Source organism: Ambystoma mexicanum, chromosome 6q, assembly GCF_040938575.1.
Source record: "Ambystoma mexicanum isolate Mex_15411 chromosome 6q, UKY_AmexF1_1, whole genome shotgun sequence".
NCBI classification, from domain to species: domain Eukaryota; kingdom Metazoa; phylum Chordata; class Amphibia; order Caudata; family Ambystomatidae; genus Ambystoma; species Ambystoma mexicanum.
This window is the reverse complement of record NC_090937.1, coordinates 1,539,115,323-1,539,136,417: the sequence shown is the minus strand read 5'-3', so window position 1 is coordinate 1,539,136,417 and position 21,095 is coordinate 1,539,115,323. Positions and strand designations below refer to the sequence as shown.

Here is a 21,095-nt window from a genome sequence, read left to right as displayed (position 1 = left end):
TTGCCACATGGTCGTCCGCACATACTTTCACCAAATTTTACAGTCTAGATTCCTCCACTAGCCAGGAGACTAAATTTGGAAAAGCTGTGTTGTAGTCTGTGCATTTTTAAAGAAATAATTGTTTTACTCCCGCCTCCTGGGGGTCTATGAAAGATAAGGAATATGTGTGAGGACACAATCCATTCGAAGAACAAGTTACTTACCAACTGTAACGTTCTTTCCACGTATTCCTGATCGCCCCTCCCATCCTTCCCCGCAGTAAAACTTCCCTTGTAGTTGCAGCCTACGCTCCTTCAAGGGTACTAACCATCTCATACAAGACAAAAAGAGCACATCAAAACGGAACTGAGCAACAGACGCTGCGCAAGACTATTTATACCTATGGTGACGTCAGCGCCGATACGGAGGCCTTCGAGGGACACCGACTCGAGCGATGTCAACGCGCAGCACCCTCTACTGTGAAAAAAATTCTGAATCCAGCAAGCTGGAAGTGGATTATCAAAGATAAGGAATACGTGGGAATAACATCCAGTCAAAAGAACGTTACAGTTGGTAAGTAACTTGTTCATCTCTTGCACCACCACTTCAGTGATGGAGTTTCTTCTATCAATGGCCTCATCAGGCTTACAGGTTACAACGGTGAAAGGTTACATGACGGCTTTGTCTGTTTTCAAATATTCCCCTGATGAAGGGTCTTTCTTTACGATCCCGGTTATGGCCCAGTTCCTGAAAGGCCTTGTAAATCATTTTTTATTATCTTTGACAACAATCAACAAAGAAACAAACCAAACAGTGAACATCATACAAAGTTCGAGGCATCATGTGCAGTATCATGAAATGTCCACTGTCACCCCACTACCCTCCCCCCTAACTCGAGCGTACTCCGCCTCACCATCTGCCTTTGTTTCTTTTGGTGATACCCCTTCCTCCGTTCTTTCAGAGGAATCGTGTTCTTGGCAGGCCTGGGTAGACCCTGACAATGTGGCCACTCAGTGTCTCCAGGCTATCAATGTTTCCGCCTCTTCACCCCCCCCCTCTCCTGACCGCTTTGCTCCTTACCACAGTTTCCGCTTCTGCCCATTTCTGGAGGTCGTACCACCAAACCTCTACCTTTGGTCTATTGTTTGCTTTCCAACCCATGGCGATTCTGCGCTTGGTAGGTATATAGGCCAAGTCCTTAAGTTTACTCATGTGTTTCAGCTTGCGCTGTCTAGAAACCCCTCCCCCCCTACCATGCACGCCCATGCAGATTCGACATCTAATTTAATCCCTTTCTCGGTTAAACAGTGGGCTACCTTGCCCCAGAACCTACAGATTTCCGGGCATGCCCAGAACATATGTATCATCCCTGCGTTCACCACCCTACACTTGGGACATGCTTGTATTCCTGCATTCTTAAATCGAGCAAACCTCTGGGGGGGTCATGTACGCCATGTGAGTAATATATAACTGGATTTGTTGCAGCCTCTCATTCCTGGACACTTTTTTGTGGTATCTCTGAACCCTCACCAACAACCCATCATTCATAGGTTCCCCGGCTTCCTCTTCCCAATCCCGTCTCAGCTGGATCACCTCCTTTCCCACCCTTGACATCAGCAGTTCAAAGATTCGAGAGACCTCGTGCCCCCCATCTGAGATATCATAAATTGTTTCTATGGCTGTGTCGGGCTGACCCTCGACACTATTTCTGACCACGTCTCTTTCAACTGCTGCACCAATCTAGTGTAAGTAATATTCTGTCCCAAGTGTAGACCAGTTTCTTCTACCAGCACGTCAAATTCCATCGCCTTGCCATACATCCCCCAGTGTAGCAATGGCAATCGGTTCCCAATGCCTACGGATTATCTTCAATTGCTCATCCACTCCTGGGTCGGCAACTCCACGACCTAGCAGGCCTTATGCCAAATCTTCCATCCCAGTTCTAACATTCTTGTGCACCCCTTTAGCTCTGATTTCGGCAGCCATATCCACTCTGTCAAGAAAAACGGGACACATTCAGACCTCAACAATCTAGACTCCGATGTTGAGTCTTCCGTTAACCACTTAGCCACATATTGTAGTTGGCTGGCCAGATAATGCCCCCTTGATCATACATGTTTTGCAATTTCCAAAGCGCTATTCTGTTCCTGGTATTATGCCACATGAACCCACTACATATGCTTTGAAGTTTAACAAAAAGTTGCTTGCGTATCATGTATGGTATATTCCCAAAAAAGTGTAACAACCTAGGCAGCATGACCATCTCCAACAGTGCCACTCTCCCTATCATGGCCAGAGGGAGTTTAACCCAGAATCTCATACTCTTTTCAATGTTTGCCACTGCCTTCTCCGTGTTCTATTTGTATTCAGCCTCCACCGTGTTATAGATATAAATCCCTAGGTATCTAAAGGTTCTAGTCTCCCATTGTATTTGTAATACCGGTAGTTCTTCTCGCAGTATCCCTATATATCTCCCCACGGGAAAAATACATGATTTCTTAGGATTCACTGGAATGCCAGAACGCCTTGCATATCGCTCCATTACTTCCAAAATATATTGCAGGTTTTCCTCAGGATACCTTAAGTTTAACAGCATATCATCAGCATACATTGATATTAGATGTGGCCCTCCCTTTGTGTAGATTCCCACCTCCTTGTATTGTTGCCTCAAATGTATCGCTAGGGGTTCCAGTGCTAGGATAAACAGCATCGGGGACCACAGGCATCCCTTTCTAGTGCCCCTGCTGAGCTGCCACCGCTCTGAGAATATTGCTCCCGTCTTGACCCTGGCCAGTGGCGCACTATATAGAAGTTTCACCCACTTCAGGTACATGGGCCCAATTCCATATTACTTTAGGGCCGCCATCAGCCAAGGCCATTTGAAGGAATCAAAGGCCTTTACTGCATCTAATGAAATCACTGCTACCTCGTGTGAGTCCCATTCCGTTTGCTCTATGACACGGTGGAGCCTTCTAAGATTGTCGGATATGCTTCTGTGTGGAACATATCCGTTCTGATCAGGATGTATTAGCTTGTTAATTACCGGTCTCAGCCTATTCGCCAGCACAGCCATGAGTATCTTACTGTCCTGGTTCAGCATGGATAGCAGTCTATATGACCTTCAGTCCATGCTCTGCTTATTAGGCTTAAGAAGCGGAATAATGATCGCCACTCTCAGGGATTCCGGCAGTATCACTATTTCCAACGCTTCATTCAACATTGCCAGCAACGGAGGGAGCACTTCCGCCTTATGTTTTATAGAACTCACTGGGGAGTCCGTCCGCCCCCGGGGCCTTGCTAGTAGGTAATAGCTTAATCACTGCTTCTAGTTCCTCCAGCTTGATTGGGGCCTCTAAGTTCTCTCTCTCTCTTCAGTCCCCAATTTAGGTAAGCCGATATCTTCCAGTGTTTCTATCATCTCAAGCGATTCACCTCCTCCAACGTCTCCATACAGTTGTTGGTAAAACTCTTGGAACCCGCTGCTTGCACCCTCTTGGGTGTCAATTGTTTGTACATTCTCTATCTTTACTGCTCTGATTGTTGATCTGGGTGTCTCATTTTTATACAACCAGGCTAACGGCCTCCCCGGAGTATCACCTCCAGCATGCTGCCTCTCTATGTATTTCTTATAGTTCAGGTTACATAATCTCTCCCAATGCACTCCACACTCTTACTGCACATGACGTATGGTTTCTATCTCTTCAAGGGAGTTCTTGCCTGTATGCATAATTGCCTCTAATTTCGCCTCCGTCTTTTGTAACTCCTGCGTTATACCACCTTGCAGCCCTTTAGATTTAGCTGCTCCCCTCACCACCACCTTAAATGCCTGCCAAAGTGTGCCAGCCGATTCTACACCCCCAGTTTTATTTTGAAATCTCAAGTCCCCTCTGAACACTGTCTTTGAATGCTTCGGCTCTAAGCCGCCACGTTGGGATCCTGGCTCTAGGAGGCAAATATTGCCATGTTAAAACCAGCTGCAAGTGGTCCGAGAGGACTCACGCTTTGTATTCAGACCGCACTAGCTCTCCCGTCAATTTTGGAGTAGCAATTTCTACTCGCGTGTACAGGTTTTGTGGGGCCGAATAGTGGGAATAATGCATATCCTGTGGTTTGTGTGTTCTCCATACGGCGTCTAGATTAAAGTCTCTTAGTATGGTCCTCAAGGTCTTGGCTGCAGGGGTAGGTTTTTCCATCTTCCTAGCCGATCTATCAACCTTGGGATCTAATGTGCAATTAAAGTCCCCTGCCCATATAACCGCCCCTCCGATGTACAGGCTGACTTAGCTGTATAGGGTCCTAAAGTAGCCTGTAGCATCTTGGTTCGGGGCAAATATGTTGATACACAGCTCTCTATTTTCCATCAATCCCCTTATCGCCACCATCCTCCCGTCTGATTCAATGGTTGACTGTAGTAGCTGAAAATGGACATGTGGTGCTATCCAAGTGATAACTCCCCTATCGTATGCTGAATATGTTGCTCCTATGGTGGTCCCCCTCCATTTCCTCCTTATCACCTCCTGTTTGTCTTTCGTTAGGTGAGTTTCTTGCAATAAGGCGGCATCTATTCTCTGCCTCTTTAGGTACATCATGATCTTATTCCTCTTCAAGTAACTATTGAGCCCCCTGACATTCCAGATCGCTATCTTGAGGTCTCTCATCTCTTGTCCATATACAGTCCCATCTCTATCTACCCTTGTCTTCCGCTCCATGCGCAGTGGTGTATAGGTGTGAGCTCGTTCACCAACTGTCCGGTCCCCTATCGTCTTCCGCTTCATGAACTGTGGTTTATAGGCATAGGCTTACTCCCCAACTATTTCCACTTTCCCTCATTCAACTCCCTTAACCCCACCCATCTCTTAACTTCCCTCCTCAAAGAAATCCCCAACTCCCCGCCACCCCACCCAACCCAACTGTTGCCCAGCTCCATCCCTGGATCTTGGGCTACCCCACATCTAGTCCTTTCTTGGCCTTCGCCGGTACTCTGAACACAGCAGGGGGATACCACACTACTGGTATGCCACCTAAACTACCTACTAGGGGTAAGAATGCACTCCCTCCAAATCTCCTGCATTGGCACCATAGTGTACTGCACACGCCTGTGTCTCACGCCCTCTTATTCATGACATTTAACATGTCTTATATTCAAGCCCAAAATTCCCACATAATGAGCATACACAGCAGTCAATATCTACCTACTCCTTCACACCACTAGTATGCCCCTTCTGGTTTGGGTACCACCCTGTAGCCCTGGCAGTATTAAGCCCCTAAGTTATCCCCAGCCTCGTCGGACAATAGTAAAAAGTCAGGTCACTTATCCAGTTCGGTCTGTTTATGGCCATCTGCATCCTCCGGGCAACCCTGTGCGTTCAACCATTCCACCGCTCCCTCGGGCGTCTTGAAGAAAAACGCCTTGCCCTTGTGTAAAACTTTCAGTTTCACAGGATACAGTAGCATGTATTTAAAGCCAGATTCTCTCAGCCGTCGTCTTACAGCCACATAGTGTAGATGTTGTCTCTGTACCAACATGGTGTTGTCCGGGTATGCTGTGACAGTCGCTGACGTTCTGTTTATCGTTCCTCCTTTACGGAAGTGTTCTAGAATCTTCTCCCTATCTTTATAGTTCTTGGCGATGATCACTCAGGGAGGGGCTCCTGGTTGGGGTCTCCTAGTTAGGGCTCTGTGTGCCCTCTCAACTGTGAACCCTTGGGTGAGCACTCCCACTCCTACCTCTTGTATCAGCATGTTCTCCACGTAAGTTGTCCGGTAGCCCCACCACCCGTATGTTACGTCATTCTCGCCCTTCTGCCTCCTCTGCTCGACTTTCCAGATTGCGCACCTGGTGCTGCAGTATATGGACCTCCTTGGCGTTGGTCATGCTGACGTCTGTATTAGTTTTCACTTTGTTTTGTAGGCCACTGGTGCACTCTGCCAGCGATCTCACGCCCTGCCTCAAGAGATAAACATCCACACTGACCACGTCAATTTTAGGTTCCAGTGCAGATTTCAGTTTCACCATGGCTGCATCGATCTTGCTCCCCAATGAGGACTTCAGCTCTGTTATGACCTCTAGGATATGGCGGTCATCCCGCGGTGGGGTGGCTGTCCCTCGAGTGTCTCCCCCTAAATGTGTGGATGCGTCCAGTGATTGAGATGGTTTGGTGAAGATGTGTATTGTGGGTTGCTTCCCCCTTAACCTTACTGTTTTTAGATGCCATCTTACTCGCTGGCTTTGCGGTGCTTGTTGTACCCACGTGTCTCGGGTTCCAGTCCGTTGGGTATCGGCACTGTCTGGGAGGTGCCCTGGATAGGCGCCTTCTCGGGTGATCGGGTGATTCCACTTCGACTTTTTCTTATTGTGCCCCCAGCACGTTTCTCAGTGCCATTGCTTCCCTCCCCGGTTCAGAGCTGTGTTCTTATTGACTGCACCGACTTGAGCTAGGCCGGCCAACTTCTGGGGGTTGGGGGGTTTGGTGCTATGCCGTATGTACCAGGTTTGTGTGCTTTCCACAGCGCATCTCCTCCTCTGCTATGGTGTTGCCGAGTCAGCCAGTACCTCAGATTGCTGCTGATCCCGGTGCATTTGTTCCTTTCCACCCTATGACCGTGGGCCTTTCACACCAATAGGGGCTATACAGGTGTCCGTACCTCAGTACTAAAACTGCATCAGCCCCACTTCTGTGGGGCCCGTTAAAAGACTATGGATAGAGTCAGCCTTATTTTGTTTCACATTTGCTACTCCGATGTAGCACCAGTAGTCGCAGCCAGCGTCTGGCAACCGGTTCTATTTTATTTTTTTGTCCATCCTTTCCTCTGCTGTATTTTCATAGGCCGTGTCAGGTGTTGTGCTTTGCTCTGAGGTTCAATGACCGTACACTGTGGTCCTTTCCTTTAAATGCGTGTGGCCCCTTTATTTCTAATGTCTATATTGGCCCATTTGTATAAAAAGCACTAGCGGTATGCCACACGTCACTGCGGTAGCCGGGGTCCTCTGCGGGCATCCGTTGTCAGTGCTGCTCCTCTAGTGTTGTGTTCCCAATGTCAGCTTGCCCGCTCTGTCTGTTTAGCTTTCACCACATATATGAGTTCTCACTTCCCATTCGGATATTTGCAGTGTTGTGCTAGCTCCGCTTTCCGCCGTCTTGTGCTTGATGACGTACTCTGCGTTCTATCACTGCGACAGAGTATTCGCTCCCGTGTATGGGAGTCCTCCGCAGAGTCGACTGGCTATCCTGCTCTTCAATCGTTGCAGCGTGACGACTCTAGTCGTGAACTAAATGATCCCTACTTTCAAATTCGCAGGCATTTCAAAGTCTCCACGGTCGACTTCTTCATTCACACTGTCATTACTGCGCGTAACCTCCCAGTCTTCGTATTGTTCGTTGCTACATTATATTTCTCGGCCAGCTGTTCACCGCGCTCTTGCAGGCTTTCTCGTGCACGTCAGCTATGTCCACCGGCGCTGCTGCGGGGTCTGGTCTTGCAGGTCAGCCGTGCGACTCATCAGCTTTTCGGTGCGACGAACCGATGGTTCATTCCTTTGTGTTCAGCTGGGTGCCATCTTTTGTGCTTCGCAAGCTGGATCTGGTTAACTTCTGACGCTCCTATTTTACTATTCTTTCTGTGAATTTTTCTCAAGACTTTTGACCGCAGCACTCTTCTGCTATTCATGCCACCGCAGCTCCAACACAGCATCTTTTAGCAGGTTTGAAATGCATTTTGTTCCCTGGATCACTGGAGGATTGGCAGGAGCACGGAGAATACACGTCCTAGCCTGTGGCCATGTAGCCATGCCCGCCTTGTAAATAAGTTCCTTCCCATTCCTTTTGTTGTTCCTAACTGTGACCTTAACCTGGTCCTTACCTTTTTGATGGCGCTCATTTTGAGCCCATGCACTCTTGTCCCGTTAGGTTGCTCACATTGCCCTTCTAGTGGCAATCACATCAGCCAAAAGGCTTATTGAGCCTTAAACGTTGTCCTGTAAGTCACCTGGTCTCTGGTTATACAAGGAAAAGGTGTCACTTAAGGTGCGGCTAGGTTTTTTGCCCATGTGTCCCAGTGCATAGACCTACCAGTGTTCTATTAGCCTTATCACTCTTCGAAGGAAGACGAGCGGTTACACAAGTTGGACCCTAAGAGGGCCCTTAGTTTTTATGTAGCAAGGACAGTGGAATTCAGGAGGAATGACCAGCAGTTAGTGCCATTTTCCCTGTCTAGAAAGGGTTTGGCTGTATCAAAACAAACCATTTCCAGATGTATAATCCTCTGCATCGCTGAGTGTTACCAGAAGGCAGGGAAGGAGCTACCGCCAGACATCAGATCCCATTCCACTAAGAGACATGGTCGCGTCTTTGGCACTGCACAGCACTGTACCAGTGATACACATCTGCCAGGAGGCGACATGGTCGTCATCGCATACCGAATGATTTGTAATTTATTCTTCTCATTCCTCACACAGATTATTATAGCCCAACTTTCACCATTCAAAGATAATTCCTTTATTTTTCTTAGACTGAATATGTATATCTCCACCAACTTCTCACCAACCAAAAGCCTGACAAACCATATTGCTGGAAGGCCTGAAGATCCAAATGCTAAAAAGAAGACTGGGCTGAGGTTTTGGAAACTCGAATGGTCATGGATTTTGTTTTGAATTATTAGACATTGGATGCAAAACTATTTGCTTCCATTGTAGAGGTTGTAAAGGGGATTCTTTATTAAAGCCACTCTTCCTCTGGTCTGAGAGCAGAGACAAGAGAGCGTGAGGACAAAACTCGCCAGAGGAAAAGGTCAAGCACAAAAAGTTCTGCAAAGGTCCACACTATCTTTGAAAAGTGATAGACCTTAGAGAAGGTCTAAAGACTATTGTAGAATGTAAAAGGAAGAATCTAGTGATGTGGCAGAGGGAAAACAAGAGGACACTGTAAGAAGCTGGAGCTGAACGAAAGAACTAAGCTAGAACAGGATTGCGCATCTACTAAGGCCTGGACCCCTCTTAATTGCACCATTGAAGAGTGTGGACGAAGAAAGTGACCCAGTAGCTGTTGGGGTTTCATCAGTAAGACCCCAGATTGCTGTCCTACTTGTGGCCTGTAACGCTCACCTGATTCCCACGGAGGCGCGGGTCTTGGCAGGAAGCTGTCTGTGACTCGAAAAGTGATGTGCAGGACTCGATTGGCTTCTGGGGTCGAACCTCTTCGCACTGTGTGTCGGACTCGAAGAGTGAGGTTTCTGCAGGTGAAAGAATATGGGGGTTAATGGTCTGGGTTGTTGAATGTCCCTCTCTCTCTCTCTTCCCAGCTTTTTCGTAGAGCCCCCAGGTCAACGTGCTCACCTTATATAGGTGAATGCTGGGCTCTCCATCTGCGTCTGGTGCAGGGTGCCGTTGCCAGTTCCTTCACTGGTGAAACACAGGCCTCTTGAATTCAGAGGATGGTTACCGTCGTTATCTGCACGAGCGGTGAGTTTCTGGACACCTTTTGTCTTTATAGTCTTTACATGCGTGGCACGTTTATATGCAGACTCTGTATAATGCCTTTCCCTTATGTATTGCAGGGCTCTTGAGATGAAAGATGAAGTGAAGCGCTTGGAAGTTCGTAAGTATGGCAAGCGCTCTAGCTGTCTCTTTCCTTGCAGCTTAGTTCGTGTTAAAGAGACGCCGGAGAATTTGCAGGCGTTTTATTGCGACGAGCGTGATGAACGTAAGTAGATACCTGCTTAATGTCTTTTCTTTTGCCTTTCAGATGTTGGGTTGCAGGGCCGGAGTCCGCGGAATGCCAGTAAGTTGTTAACGATACTTTGTCTTCACAGGCGGCGATGCAGAACGAAGAAATCCGGAATTCACAGCGTGCCGGTAAGTATGGCAATGCTTTTGTTCTTGCAGGTGGAGATGCGGCGTGAAGAAACGGCCGAAGCCGATGGATCAGGTAAGTAAGCACTGCGTGTAAAGTTCGCCTTGCTAACCTGTTGTTTCTGTTCTTTGCAGGTGCTGATGATGTCTGGATACTGAAATGGTAAGTAGGATTCTTGCAGGTCCAGGATCGGAAGAAGAAAGGCCGGAGCAGACTCGGTGAGCGTTCTGCTGCAGATGCAGAATAACGCGAAGCACGCTTCATCTATCGGGTGTGGTTTAAATAGCCTTGGAGTGATGAGGCGTCTTCTTCCACGGCCCCGCCTAGATAAGAAAAGAGTTCCAGTTTCCAGAAGAGTTCCAGTGCTGTATCCAGGGAGTGGAGCTGCCCCACCCAGGTAAGAAAGTAGTTCCTGTTCTCAGATGGCTTCTAAGTGGCTGGTAAGTAAGCAGCATGGTCTGCTGCAGGTAAGTCCACCCAAGCATCTTCACACCTATTATGAGCCCGGCGCTTCCAGTGCCGGGACCAATGGTTTTGATGAGCCTGGTGCCACAGGCGCCAGGACAAGGTCCAAAAGGTCCCAGTGGGGACCGGCTGGTGCTTAGGGTTAGGGGCCTGCTTCCAAGGATGTTGGGCTGGTCCTGGCTCCTTGGAAGCAGTGATCATGACAGGCCTTACAGACTAAGCTGTGTGGTGGAGGCAATGCTCGGCTCCTGACCCTGGAACCTTGGGCACCTGTGCAGAGATTTCAGTATCAAATTCCAGGACACTTAGCCTCCCTTTGACCCATTTCTCTCTTCGGTTAGGGTTGTCAAAGATGTAAACTAAATTGATCTGATACATACACTAAAAATAGTATTTTTCACTATGGTTGAGGTTTTTAAAATGACACTTTGTCTTCCCTGCCACATAGGATATATTTCTCATTGGCACAGTGCATATTACAGATAATGCTTTTAAGCTACAGACTGCTTTGTGCTTTTGTAGACTAATAAGTTGGGATGGAATGCTAAATCCTTCTCTGTCGATTGTCACTCGTAATGTACTCTGATAGCTTGGAAGAGGTAAGGAGGGTATAATGAGATCTCTTGCCATACTTTGTGGAAAAGGATATGTCACATAATCCACTGTTAAAGATACTTTTCACAATTCATCCAAGGCGAAAGCAGACAGGATGCGTTGGTCTGGCAGCTACTGTGACGATGTATCTGGGGGATGAAGGTGATTTGGAAAGGGGTGGGTAGTGGCATTTTAGGCACCCTCCCAAAGAATAGGAGAACTGGGGGCCAGAGTCCCATGGGTGACCCCCCAGCCCTAGTAAACTAGAGAGGGACATGGAAGTGGGCAGGAGGTTAACAGAGCAAATCGATAGATCAGTTTTGCAACCCCTAAAGTGCAAGAGTTCCTGTGAATTGGGGGTGGCAAATTAAATTCATTAACGGGAGCCTATGTAGGGCCTTAATGACGGCTGCTGTTCCGAAAGCATGTATATAACGTTTTCAATTTACTAGTCTATAACTGATAGATAAAATCCAATATGAACATTTTCAAGTGCATTTATTGTGATAGCAAGGAATGTATATGCCAGTCAATTGCACAAACTAATTTTCTTTTTTTGTGTTTGCACATAAAATACACAGAACAGCTCTACTTGACACAGTAGAATTTACTAGATTAAGTTTGTGTATTATGTGATAATGAAAATGTTAAAAAAAAAAAATGATAGAATTTGAAGATATGATAGTTTATTTATATAGTGCCTATACACAATGTGTTTGAAAGCGCTTCAAGGCAAGGGAAGGGAACAAGGGAAAATACAATGACATTCTTACAGGCCATGAACAGTAAGGATGTGAAATTAACTATTGTTGTACTCGGCCTGACAACCTTTTAGATGCAAGAGCTAAGACATAGATAAGGAAGGGAGGGGGAGAGGGGGAAGGAAATGGAAACAGACAGGCGACTACCGCACTAGGCCTGACAACATTTCAGATAATGCTGGATGGGGGGGGGGCTAGTAAGGGGAGGTGGGAGGAGACAGACGCGGTTGCTATCATACTAGGTCCAGGTACAATTCTGATAGAGTAAGTGCATAGAAAAAGTAAGGGGACGAGGGGAGGAGAATGGGAGACGGCAGAGGAGGGGAGAACAGAGAGTAAGCAGTCAAAAAGAGTGGAGAAGCAAAAGGGGAGAGCAAATACAATTGCAGAGTAGTAACATGTCAAAAGTTTGCATGAAAGTAAAGTACTTTCTTCGAGTTGCGTTAGTTCAGACTGATGCTTGTTAATTCAGTGCTATGGAGAAAAACGCAACAATTTGTGCAGTGCTGAAGCAATGATTAATGCAGTGGTACAATAATGGTAATTCCAATTTTTCTAGAGAAACCATACAGTATGGCATCTGCTGGTGACAAGTTACATTATTTGATTGTGGGGGCAGTTGTCGAAGGATATTCTCTTTGTTGATAATGTTCTATTTATGAAATTGATGGGAAAAGTGATTGTACAGCTCTTAAAATGTAGAACAAAATCCCACACTATTCTTGACTAAAGCACATAACGCGTGTCCCTTTTTCTCAGAGGGATTAAGAGTGCTTTGAAAGCTATGTACCACTTTAAATTGCCATAATGGCCTGTTTAGGCTAATGCAGTGCACATACCAATTCCATGCATATGTTTTATTGAATATTAAAAAAACTGACTTGCATAACCAAATTTGAGAAACAACTTTGTAGTTCAAAATCCTTATTTTCCAACATGTTGACATTTTTGTTAAGCCAATTGTTCTTTTCTTTATAGGTACAACTTACTTCCCAGGATAATTGAATCCAAGTATCTTGATGCGATGGATGCCGAGCATTAAACTTTTATACCCAGTACACAGCTGCATTCTGACAAAGAAAAACTCATCCTTTCCTTAAGTAATGCAGTTTCGTTGAAGTTATTCACGGCCATCGGTCTTTCCTCTACAGGCATATACAGTTCTATATTGAAAATGGACACGTTGAAAATGATCAGTGCTTATCCATCTTCGATCTGAGAGCAAACATTGGTTATGAAAACTGATCCTCCTGAACATTTCTTTCCACACCAAACTACAAATGAACTCAAACCAAAAGCTTACTTCACTTTGGGAATTTTCTGCAAAGAAAGATGTCAGAAGTTTCTTCGGTCTTTAAGAAAAATGTCTTTTTATTTTTTTCACATTTTGGAGGATCCAATTGATGTCTGAATGCAGCATTTGTGTTAAATATTTAATTGACTGTTGTGAGTGGACTTCGAGTATTGATACTTTGCCTGTTCTTAGCATCGTCTCTGTATTGAGAATGGTCTTTTCAGATCACTAATGAAACATGAGACTCCAAAGAATGTTTTCCTAATTATTTTGCAAATGTAACAATGTTGCTAGTATGTAGCATTGCTTACTTAAAATATGCTTTTTTCAGAGGTTCAAGCTATTTAATACTTTAGCGTTTTTTCATAATTGTTACTTCTAGCTACTTTGATATTGTACATTTGCACAACAGTAGCCATGTTATTTATGTTTGAAGTCTTTTAGAGTTTGTTAATGGCACCAAATAGATACTGGATCATTGGTAACAATTGGTCAAGCCTCTAACATTGGCATACTGAAAGGACTATGTATATAGATATTCCTTCATGCTGGATTTGATAGACGGAAATTCCTTATCTGTGTATGTGTGTACCATGGTTTCTTGCTAAGTATTTCTAAGTAGTGCGAGGAGGTCATATATTCTTGGGTCCTTTTGAAGCAGCACTTTCCAACAACCCTTTTTTTCCTCTTTAATTTGCGTTCATTCTAAAAACTATTTATATTCATCCCACTTGCACTAAATTAAAATGTACACCGGTCTGCCAATAGAATTGTGTATAACGAAGAGTATAACCTCTTGCAATCCCTAGATAAATGTTCATAAAAGAAAAGTTGTAGTAGTAGTAAAAGTTCATTGTTTTTTGGGTGGTGGCTTGCTGGAATTGCTTGTTTGAGGGAAAGTGTTCAAATGAAAGGGGACAGAAAGGTATATGAACATATTAATAATGACTGAAGTAGAAAGTAGATAATGTAAATTAATTAAAAAAAATATCAGTTACTATCTGATACTTTAATATACCTTCTCCGTTACAGGCAGAGAAATATTCCCATATTCTGTTTGTCATGCATAATGTTTTAGTATGCTTTTGAATTTTCATTTGACGCTATGGTTATAGAAGAGCTCCGGTGTATGATTTTGAAGTTTCAAGGTTTGTGCAGAACGTCACTCTTTGCAGTTACTTAGTGTATTGTCCTAAAATTATATGAAAAGTGCTGTATTACTTACCAAATCATTTTTTCTATAAAACGGTGCATTGCATCCTAATTTTACTTGGCGAAAGGTGATACACAGTAAAGGAATCCATGTTTCTACATCAGAATTTAACAAACAACTCTGCATTAAGTATTTTCACTCTGTGTACAGTGGATACACTTTTGAGACCATTTGGCTGGAATAATGCAACATTGTTCAGTCACAAAAAACAATGTAAAGGTCCTCAATAATTGTTATCAAACGAGACACCTTTACCCGATATTTATCCACCTCACCAACCATTTTTCGTCATACAGCTCCTTCTGTTTATCAAACATTGTATATTTTATATGATGCCTAGTTATCTGCCTTTCGCCAAGTTCAAAGTCATAACCCTCCTAACAGGAGATAAATACTGCACATTTGAAGATTCCTAATGGAATTCCAGATTAGAATGTACAGTCTGCATTCAATGAATGAAGCACTCAAATGGAGCTAGAGTTGTGCAGTGCACTTTAAGTGAAGGCACTTCATCGTTATTATGATCTGGCCTTAAAAAGGCATGTGCCTCAGTTTACTGTTTAAATGGTAACCTGGGTTTTGGAGTACTGCATCTATTTATGTGTATGAGTGGACCCAAATGCAGGACAATCATCTCTGTGATATATGTAATAAAAACTGTGCCATACTCCTACTTTCAGCTTTGTTTACTTGTTTGATCTGCGCTCTATGGAGCAGGAAAAGTAGGTGAAGGAAAATGTAAGGTGATGGTTTGTTTTGCAAAAGAGAACAGTGGTTTTGCAATGCATTTAGCAGCATTTTACCAGTATTTCATCTAATAAATACAATTAGATCAGTAACTTAGTTTGACTTCAAAGAACTATTTTTAAGAGCTGTTTAAGATGTAACAAAAAGACCAACAACCTCAGTTAAGTCAAACCTTAGACCAGATAGACTATACAAAAAGATATTGTGATGAGAGGTGAGACATTTGCATTTTTGGGATATATTGAAGCAAAATAAAATTGTGCATATGCTTTTACGATACTTGTAAGTAATACCAAAGACGCCGTCCATTCAGGTAAAAAATATGGTGAAATCGTAAACCGTTCTTTGTTTTATTCAGGATTAAGTGTTTGGGTGCAATTGCAAACAATGGTAACGTGACGTCATCGTTGGCAAAATCTGTAGATACTATCCAAAGCCCTGATTACATTTTCAAAACCCAAACCAGGTTCTACCATTTGTAAACTTTTGATCAAACCAAATACTTTGCATTCAAAAAACAAACAAAGATAATATAAATGTTCTCAGTGATCTTTCGGATGATGGTCTTGCCTTGACCCTTTTTTTGCTATAATCATCTAAAAGGCACACCCAAGTGATAATGGATAGTTGCATTGAAGAATTTGGTGTGCATACTGCATTTTATTTTGTTGCTCTGTCCTCATTTTCAGTCAACTAAAGGAAGGCCCTCACTCCCACCTTGTGCGGGTAAATGTAAAAAATCATCCAACTTAAGTCCAGTGATAGAATGTCTTTGCTGTCCTTTTTGCATGCTTCTAGAATGATATTGCTCAGACAGTGTCTGAGATCATTGGAATTGATCATTAACAACTTGGTTTAGCATGTTTAAAGTTAAAATAACTGTAGTGTTTGATACACTGGTAGAACACTCTCCAAGAAGGCCGGACATTCAAACCAAATTTTATGGAATGTCACATTTCTCAAGGGCATTAAAAGCTGTGTTTGTTTAGTTCTTTAACAGGATTTATATTGTTTCTTAAGGAGTTGTGGACTTCCTGGAAAAAAGTTCATTTTGTAGATGTGTTCATACCTATGATGATTCAATCCTGGAGTGTTTCCTTATTTCATTCTGAACATTTGTTTATTGGAAATCAAAATCGTAACCAAAGAAAGCAGTATAAAAAGAAAGGTTCTTAATTTTTGCACTTAAAATTTTGAGTATGACACCTGGAATGTAACGTTGTGAAAAGGATCTTCTTTTTTAAACTGTGATATCCTAGCATGCAAGTTTCCATCTAATGTGTTGTAGTAATTGATTGTTGGTACTGTGTGGGTGTGTACATTAATTGAAATGTTGCAGATGCTTATCGAATATTTATCTTGCTGCACTTGTTTATCTGGACACTGTTCTAAATCCATGTTATTAGTACAGCATTTTGTCAGATGCACATTTGCTTTTGTTTCCGGGGTCCTAGTGAGTGACCTTACTTGCAGGCTCTTTGGTTTTACAGTCCCAGAAATATTAAAGTTTGTATAGGGGACTCACCTGAAAATACCATTTATTTTTTAAATCCTGTTATTCAATTAAGTGTTTGCAGCACAAGTGAAACTGCTTGTGTGATGCAATACACACCCAATAATTGCACATAAATGCCCACTGGCAAACATCCATTTATGGTGTAACTGAAAATGTTTATTCATTTAAAGTCAGCACTTATTGAAAATATGGAACTCCAGAAGTAAAGTTCATTTAATAAATAAAGAGAAGTGTGTTTGGTGGCATTATAAACATTCTCTTGGTATCATAAACTGATGACCAATACAGTTTTGTTCACATACAATTTTGCTTTGGTTCAGGATTCTTTTAAGCATTGGGCAATTCTTATTTGACAAATGTTGAAGCTAAATATAGCATTGACTGTTCAGAACAATCTCAAATAAACCAGATTGATAATCAAATACTGAGTACTTGGAAAAGTTAGTACTCTGAGCACAATAAGAGTGCCAGTATTTGAATGTGCTAATTTAGTCGAATTGTGAATGTTCTTCAACATTGTTGGAGACACCTTTTTGCATTTAAGCTAAATCTACTTTTTAAGGGTAAAGAAACAGCATTTATGAAGTGCTGAACACCAGAATGAACAACACCTTGCTCAGAGGAGTTGCTCACTCTTAACTATCCACCCATGCTACTACTCTAATTATTTAAACTAATTAATGGTAATGTTTTTCACAAGGAAGTGTATTGTAAAACATTACAACCCACATAAAAACATGTTGCATTGATACAATATAGTGACTAATAATGCTAAATGCTTCAGATAATCTCTGCTTTATGAATCTACATTTCAGGACATACAAATCATTGTGCACATTTTGTGTAAAAAACAAGATCTTGTTAGATCTTTACACACCCTACACATCATCAAAACACTAATTTATAAGATGAACAATTCACACACAATTCCATCAGTTGGTCATTGAAATCCATGCATCATGCATATTTCGCCATCAGTGGAAAAACAGGCAGCTATCAGGTGCTGAAGCAATTGATTCTATCCTTAAACGCCACTGTAAAGTTCATTTTCATTACTAAAATAGAGAACATTCTTCTTCTAAACATATGTTCCAAATTTAAGATGCAATATCTCTTCCATCCTGTTTGCATATACTTTTGCCATTGTTTGGGCTATCCTTTACATTTAAAAGACTTGGTTTAAACACTTCAGTAACATTCTCTGACCATCATTGTATTGATTTGCGTTAAAGAGGCACAGGCTTCATAAAATAAAACGTAAATTAAATTTGCGCATCAAGTTTGGAACCATGGCAGTCTTGCTTCCAAGTTTCCCCTAATTGACACTCGCACATAGTAAATACACATACCAGGTGTGCCTCCTGTAGTCAATAACAAAATGTAAATTAGTAGAACACCCAATTAAAAAACCTAGCATCTGAGCAGAATTATGCAGTATTCATTTCCTAGCCCGTCAACGCCACTGAGTAAATGTTTAGAATTATGATCTCCTTCCTCAGTGCCATCATGCACTTGCCAAAGATCTTTAGAAGATCTACCTCTCCATCGTTCTTTTATTAGGAGATGTTGTATTGTAGACCAGAGCACTGTTGGGCACTGCATACTTTCCATGAGTCCAAATTCTAAGCAGTGTGCTTTAGTGGCCCAAAACATCAAACATTGCTGCTGCCATGAATTGTGATCAAATATAGAGCAGTTTCATCTGGCTTATATTTCCTTGTATACCATGTATACAGAACATGAATAATTTGCCTCTTAATGCCCATCATATTGAGGATGTCCAGCAACCTTTGGAGATGGTGTTGCACTTGCGAAAATATGCAGTGGCTTACATACATGTGAAGGATGAACACTTCCACACACTGCATTTGTGATTGCTTTAAGTTGTATTATAGTATTAAAATCAGGAAAAATGGTTGATGTAGTCCGGAAACTATTGTGGTCTGATTAATCACATAATATAGATCTGCTGAGTTATTTTTAGATACATTTTAATCATTATAAAATAAATCCTGCATAGCCTTTCCCTCACTAATCGTAATAGTTTTAAACATGGTTTAAATTAAAGTGAAACATCAAAATTAAACAATCTAAAATGTTATTTTATTAATGTACATGTAATACTCCTACATGCAGCCCAACTAAATATTAGAAAGTACTTCACAGCCTTTGTCGGCTTTTCAAATGTTATAGTCATGCAAGCACTGGATAGATTGTTAATGAAACCCCATGACGAATATTGCATTTTTTTTAATAAAGATTACTTCTAAACATGCTAAATTGCACATTTTCTTTACTTTTTAAAACCTTGTGCTTCCATCTTAACAATTGCATCTAAGTTTGCACAACTTTTCTTCACATACTTTGGTGTATGTGTCAAAATAGTTGAATGTTCTAACATGAGAAACCAAATTAAAGCAAATCTTTTTATCTTAGATGCCCGTTTAAAACGTTGTTACGGTTAACTTAAAAATGATGGTCGTCAGGCAAGCATGCTTTAAATGTGCTGTATAATTTATTGCGGTTCAATTGTTAATTTGAAATACAAAATAAATCACTGGGAAAAAAATGTTGTTGCATAAATCAAAATAATCCCTTTATTTTGGTTCTATCTTTAGTGTTCCCAGGATTATTAGTCTACAGTAAATGGTCAAATAACAAAGACCCCCCTTTAACTGCTACAATGTGCTGACGTATTATTATTTTTTATCTTGGAATGTAATATTCGATTCATTTTCACATTGTTCTGACCAGGAATTTTCTACAACATATTTTGAGAATGAAACCAATTTCTGTTGTGCAAAATAAATGTTTTTAATTTATATAGATATAAAGTTTGTATTGCTCTTGGAATATCTGATTTTGAAAGCTTGCCTATTTAGTTTAGTACTTTAGTACTATTCAATACTGCACATGCAAATTTTCTTTTGATAAAAGAGTTGCTTTTAAAAAAATCTTCCTTTATTGTATAAGGAACTCTGTTGTATTTTTTGAGAAACTAAATAAACATACCTGCATATGAATACGTAACAATTGCCTCTTATTTTGTTTTAAAGCAATTTAAATTTACTGCAGTAAATAACTGGGTTCCCTTCTGTTTTACAAGCAGATGTAGGCCACAGAACTCATATACAGTTTTTTTACTTCCATGCTTTTATAAATGAAAATTTTTCTGTACAAATATTTGAAAGCATTCACAGGTTATTCTTTAATACTCCTAGTCCCATCCCCTTTCCTCATACTGTATGGGCCGCCCCGTACATAGACGGGAGCAGGACCTTTTGTCAGTGAATAAATTGAGCTTCCACTTTACATTTTGCTGTAGGTGCGCAGAGGCATGGCTGCAGCTTGTACACGCCCACTAGCCCCGTCCTGCAGTGCCTCACCTCAGCTCCTTTGTCTGCACGGACGGGAACAGACCTAATGATGACCGCGTGAGCATTTTCTGCTGCAGCAGCTTCCCTGGACTTTTTTTCTTTAATCTTCATTCACCGACCTCTGGTTCCTCACCCCCCGCAGCTCCACCGGCGCACACGCGCGCATGTCTGTCAGGGGAGGCTTTACTAAATGTGCCTTATGTGTTCGCTTATTCCTGGCATTGACCCCCATTTGGGCACCGATCAACGGTGGGATGCGTGTGCAGCCTTCGTGGCGCTGATGCGGAGAGCCCTCAAGAACAGGTCAGCTCGATGGTGTGAAATCTTTGTGAGGTAACCGCCTGACCACATCAAGGCTTTCGTGAACAAGTCATCAAGATCGTAGGACATGTTAAGTCCTCTTTTTACGAAAGCACCACAAAAGGGGGATTCCTTTCAAAGGAGAGTGCCTTTGCTCGGAGGCGTCATTCTGATCCTAGTAGCAGTGACTGACCGGAGGCTCTTAGAGCTACTGGCACTCGTGCTGAGGGATCGAGGGGCCCTACCAGACCCGGCCCTGAGGAACATAAAAGCTCTAGTACCATGCGTACGTGTGAGAGACCTTCCGACTCCTTCTCCAGACGTATGCCTGAGGGGACGCCTAAATACATTGTGAACCAGACTACCAGTCATTTGACTGACTGCAGAACCTTCCGTAGTCTCCTGCAAGGTCTGCTCAATTACCAGAGTATCTTCCGAGGGTCTTCAGAGGCCTATCAGAAAGAGCACTGCCCCGGAGTAGAGTTTTTCGCGCAATCCTGAAGTACTGTGTATATGCATAAAATGGCAGCAAGTCACCCTACAGACATGTCTTCAAGTGCAGAGGGTCAATCTTGCACGGCATAAACGTCATCGCCTTCTGAATGAGTGACACAAGCTGGAAGGAAACATCCTCACCTCAAACTCATGGCAGGGATGCCAGAGAGGGCTGGTCCCCACAGCAGCAGGGGTTTCCCTACCCATCCCCGCATTATGGTAAATCAAGGCTTCAGCAGGTAAAACCCAGTTTGTCAGCTGGGAGGCCCAATGATGACAGCTTAGCAAGGAGTCTGTGAGGACAGATTTTTGAACATGTTGTTGACCATGATGAACTCCCATCAAATGTCTGGAATTCTAAATAGTGGGTCTTATTAAGGAGTTTATTCCTCAAATGTTGCCTCAGCCCCCTGTAATGCAGCTGCTGCTTCCACCGCAGCCACCACCACCACCGTCATAGCCTCCACTGTTGCCTATGCAGCTGCAGGATTCTGCACCAGATAATT

At 42.8% G+C, this 21,095-nt stretch overlaps 1 protein-coding gene across 4 annotated transcripts in view; it reads left to right on the top strand.

Annotated features, from left to right (window-relative positions):
- Positions 1-19,450, top strand: part of SLC4A11 (solute carrier family 4 member 11) — a 1,288,767-nt gene extending 1,269,317 nt beyond the window's left edge. For all 4 annotated transcript variants that reach the window (XM_069632247.1, XM_069632248.1, XM_069632246.1 and 1 more), the window contains exon 20: positions 12,626-19,450. In XM_069632247.1, the coding sequence (XP_069488348.1) occupies positions 12,626-12,689 (64 nt within the window). In that variant the 3' untranslated portion in view covers positions 12,690-19,450. The remainder of the gene's footprint in view (positions 1-12,625) is intronic.
- The last annotated feature ends 1,645 nt before the right edge of the window (positions 19,451-21,095 follow it).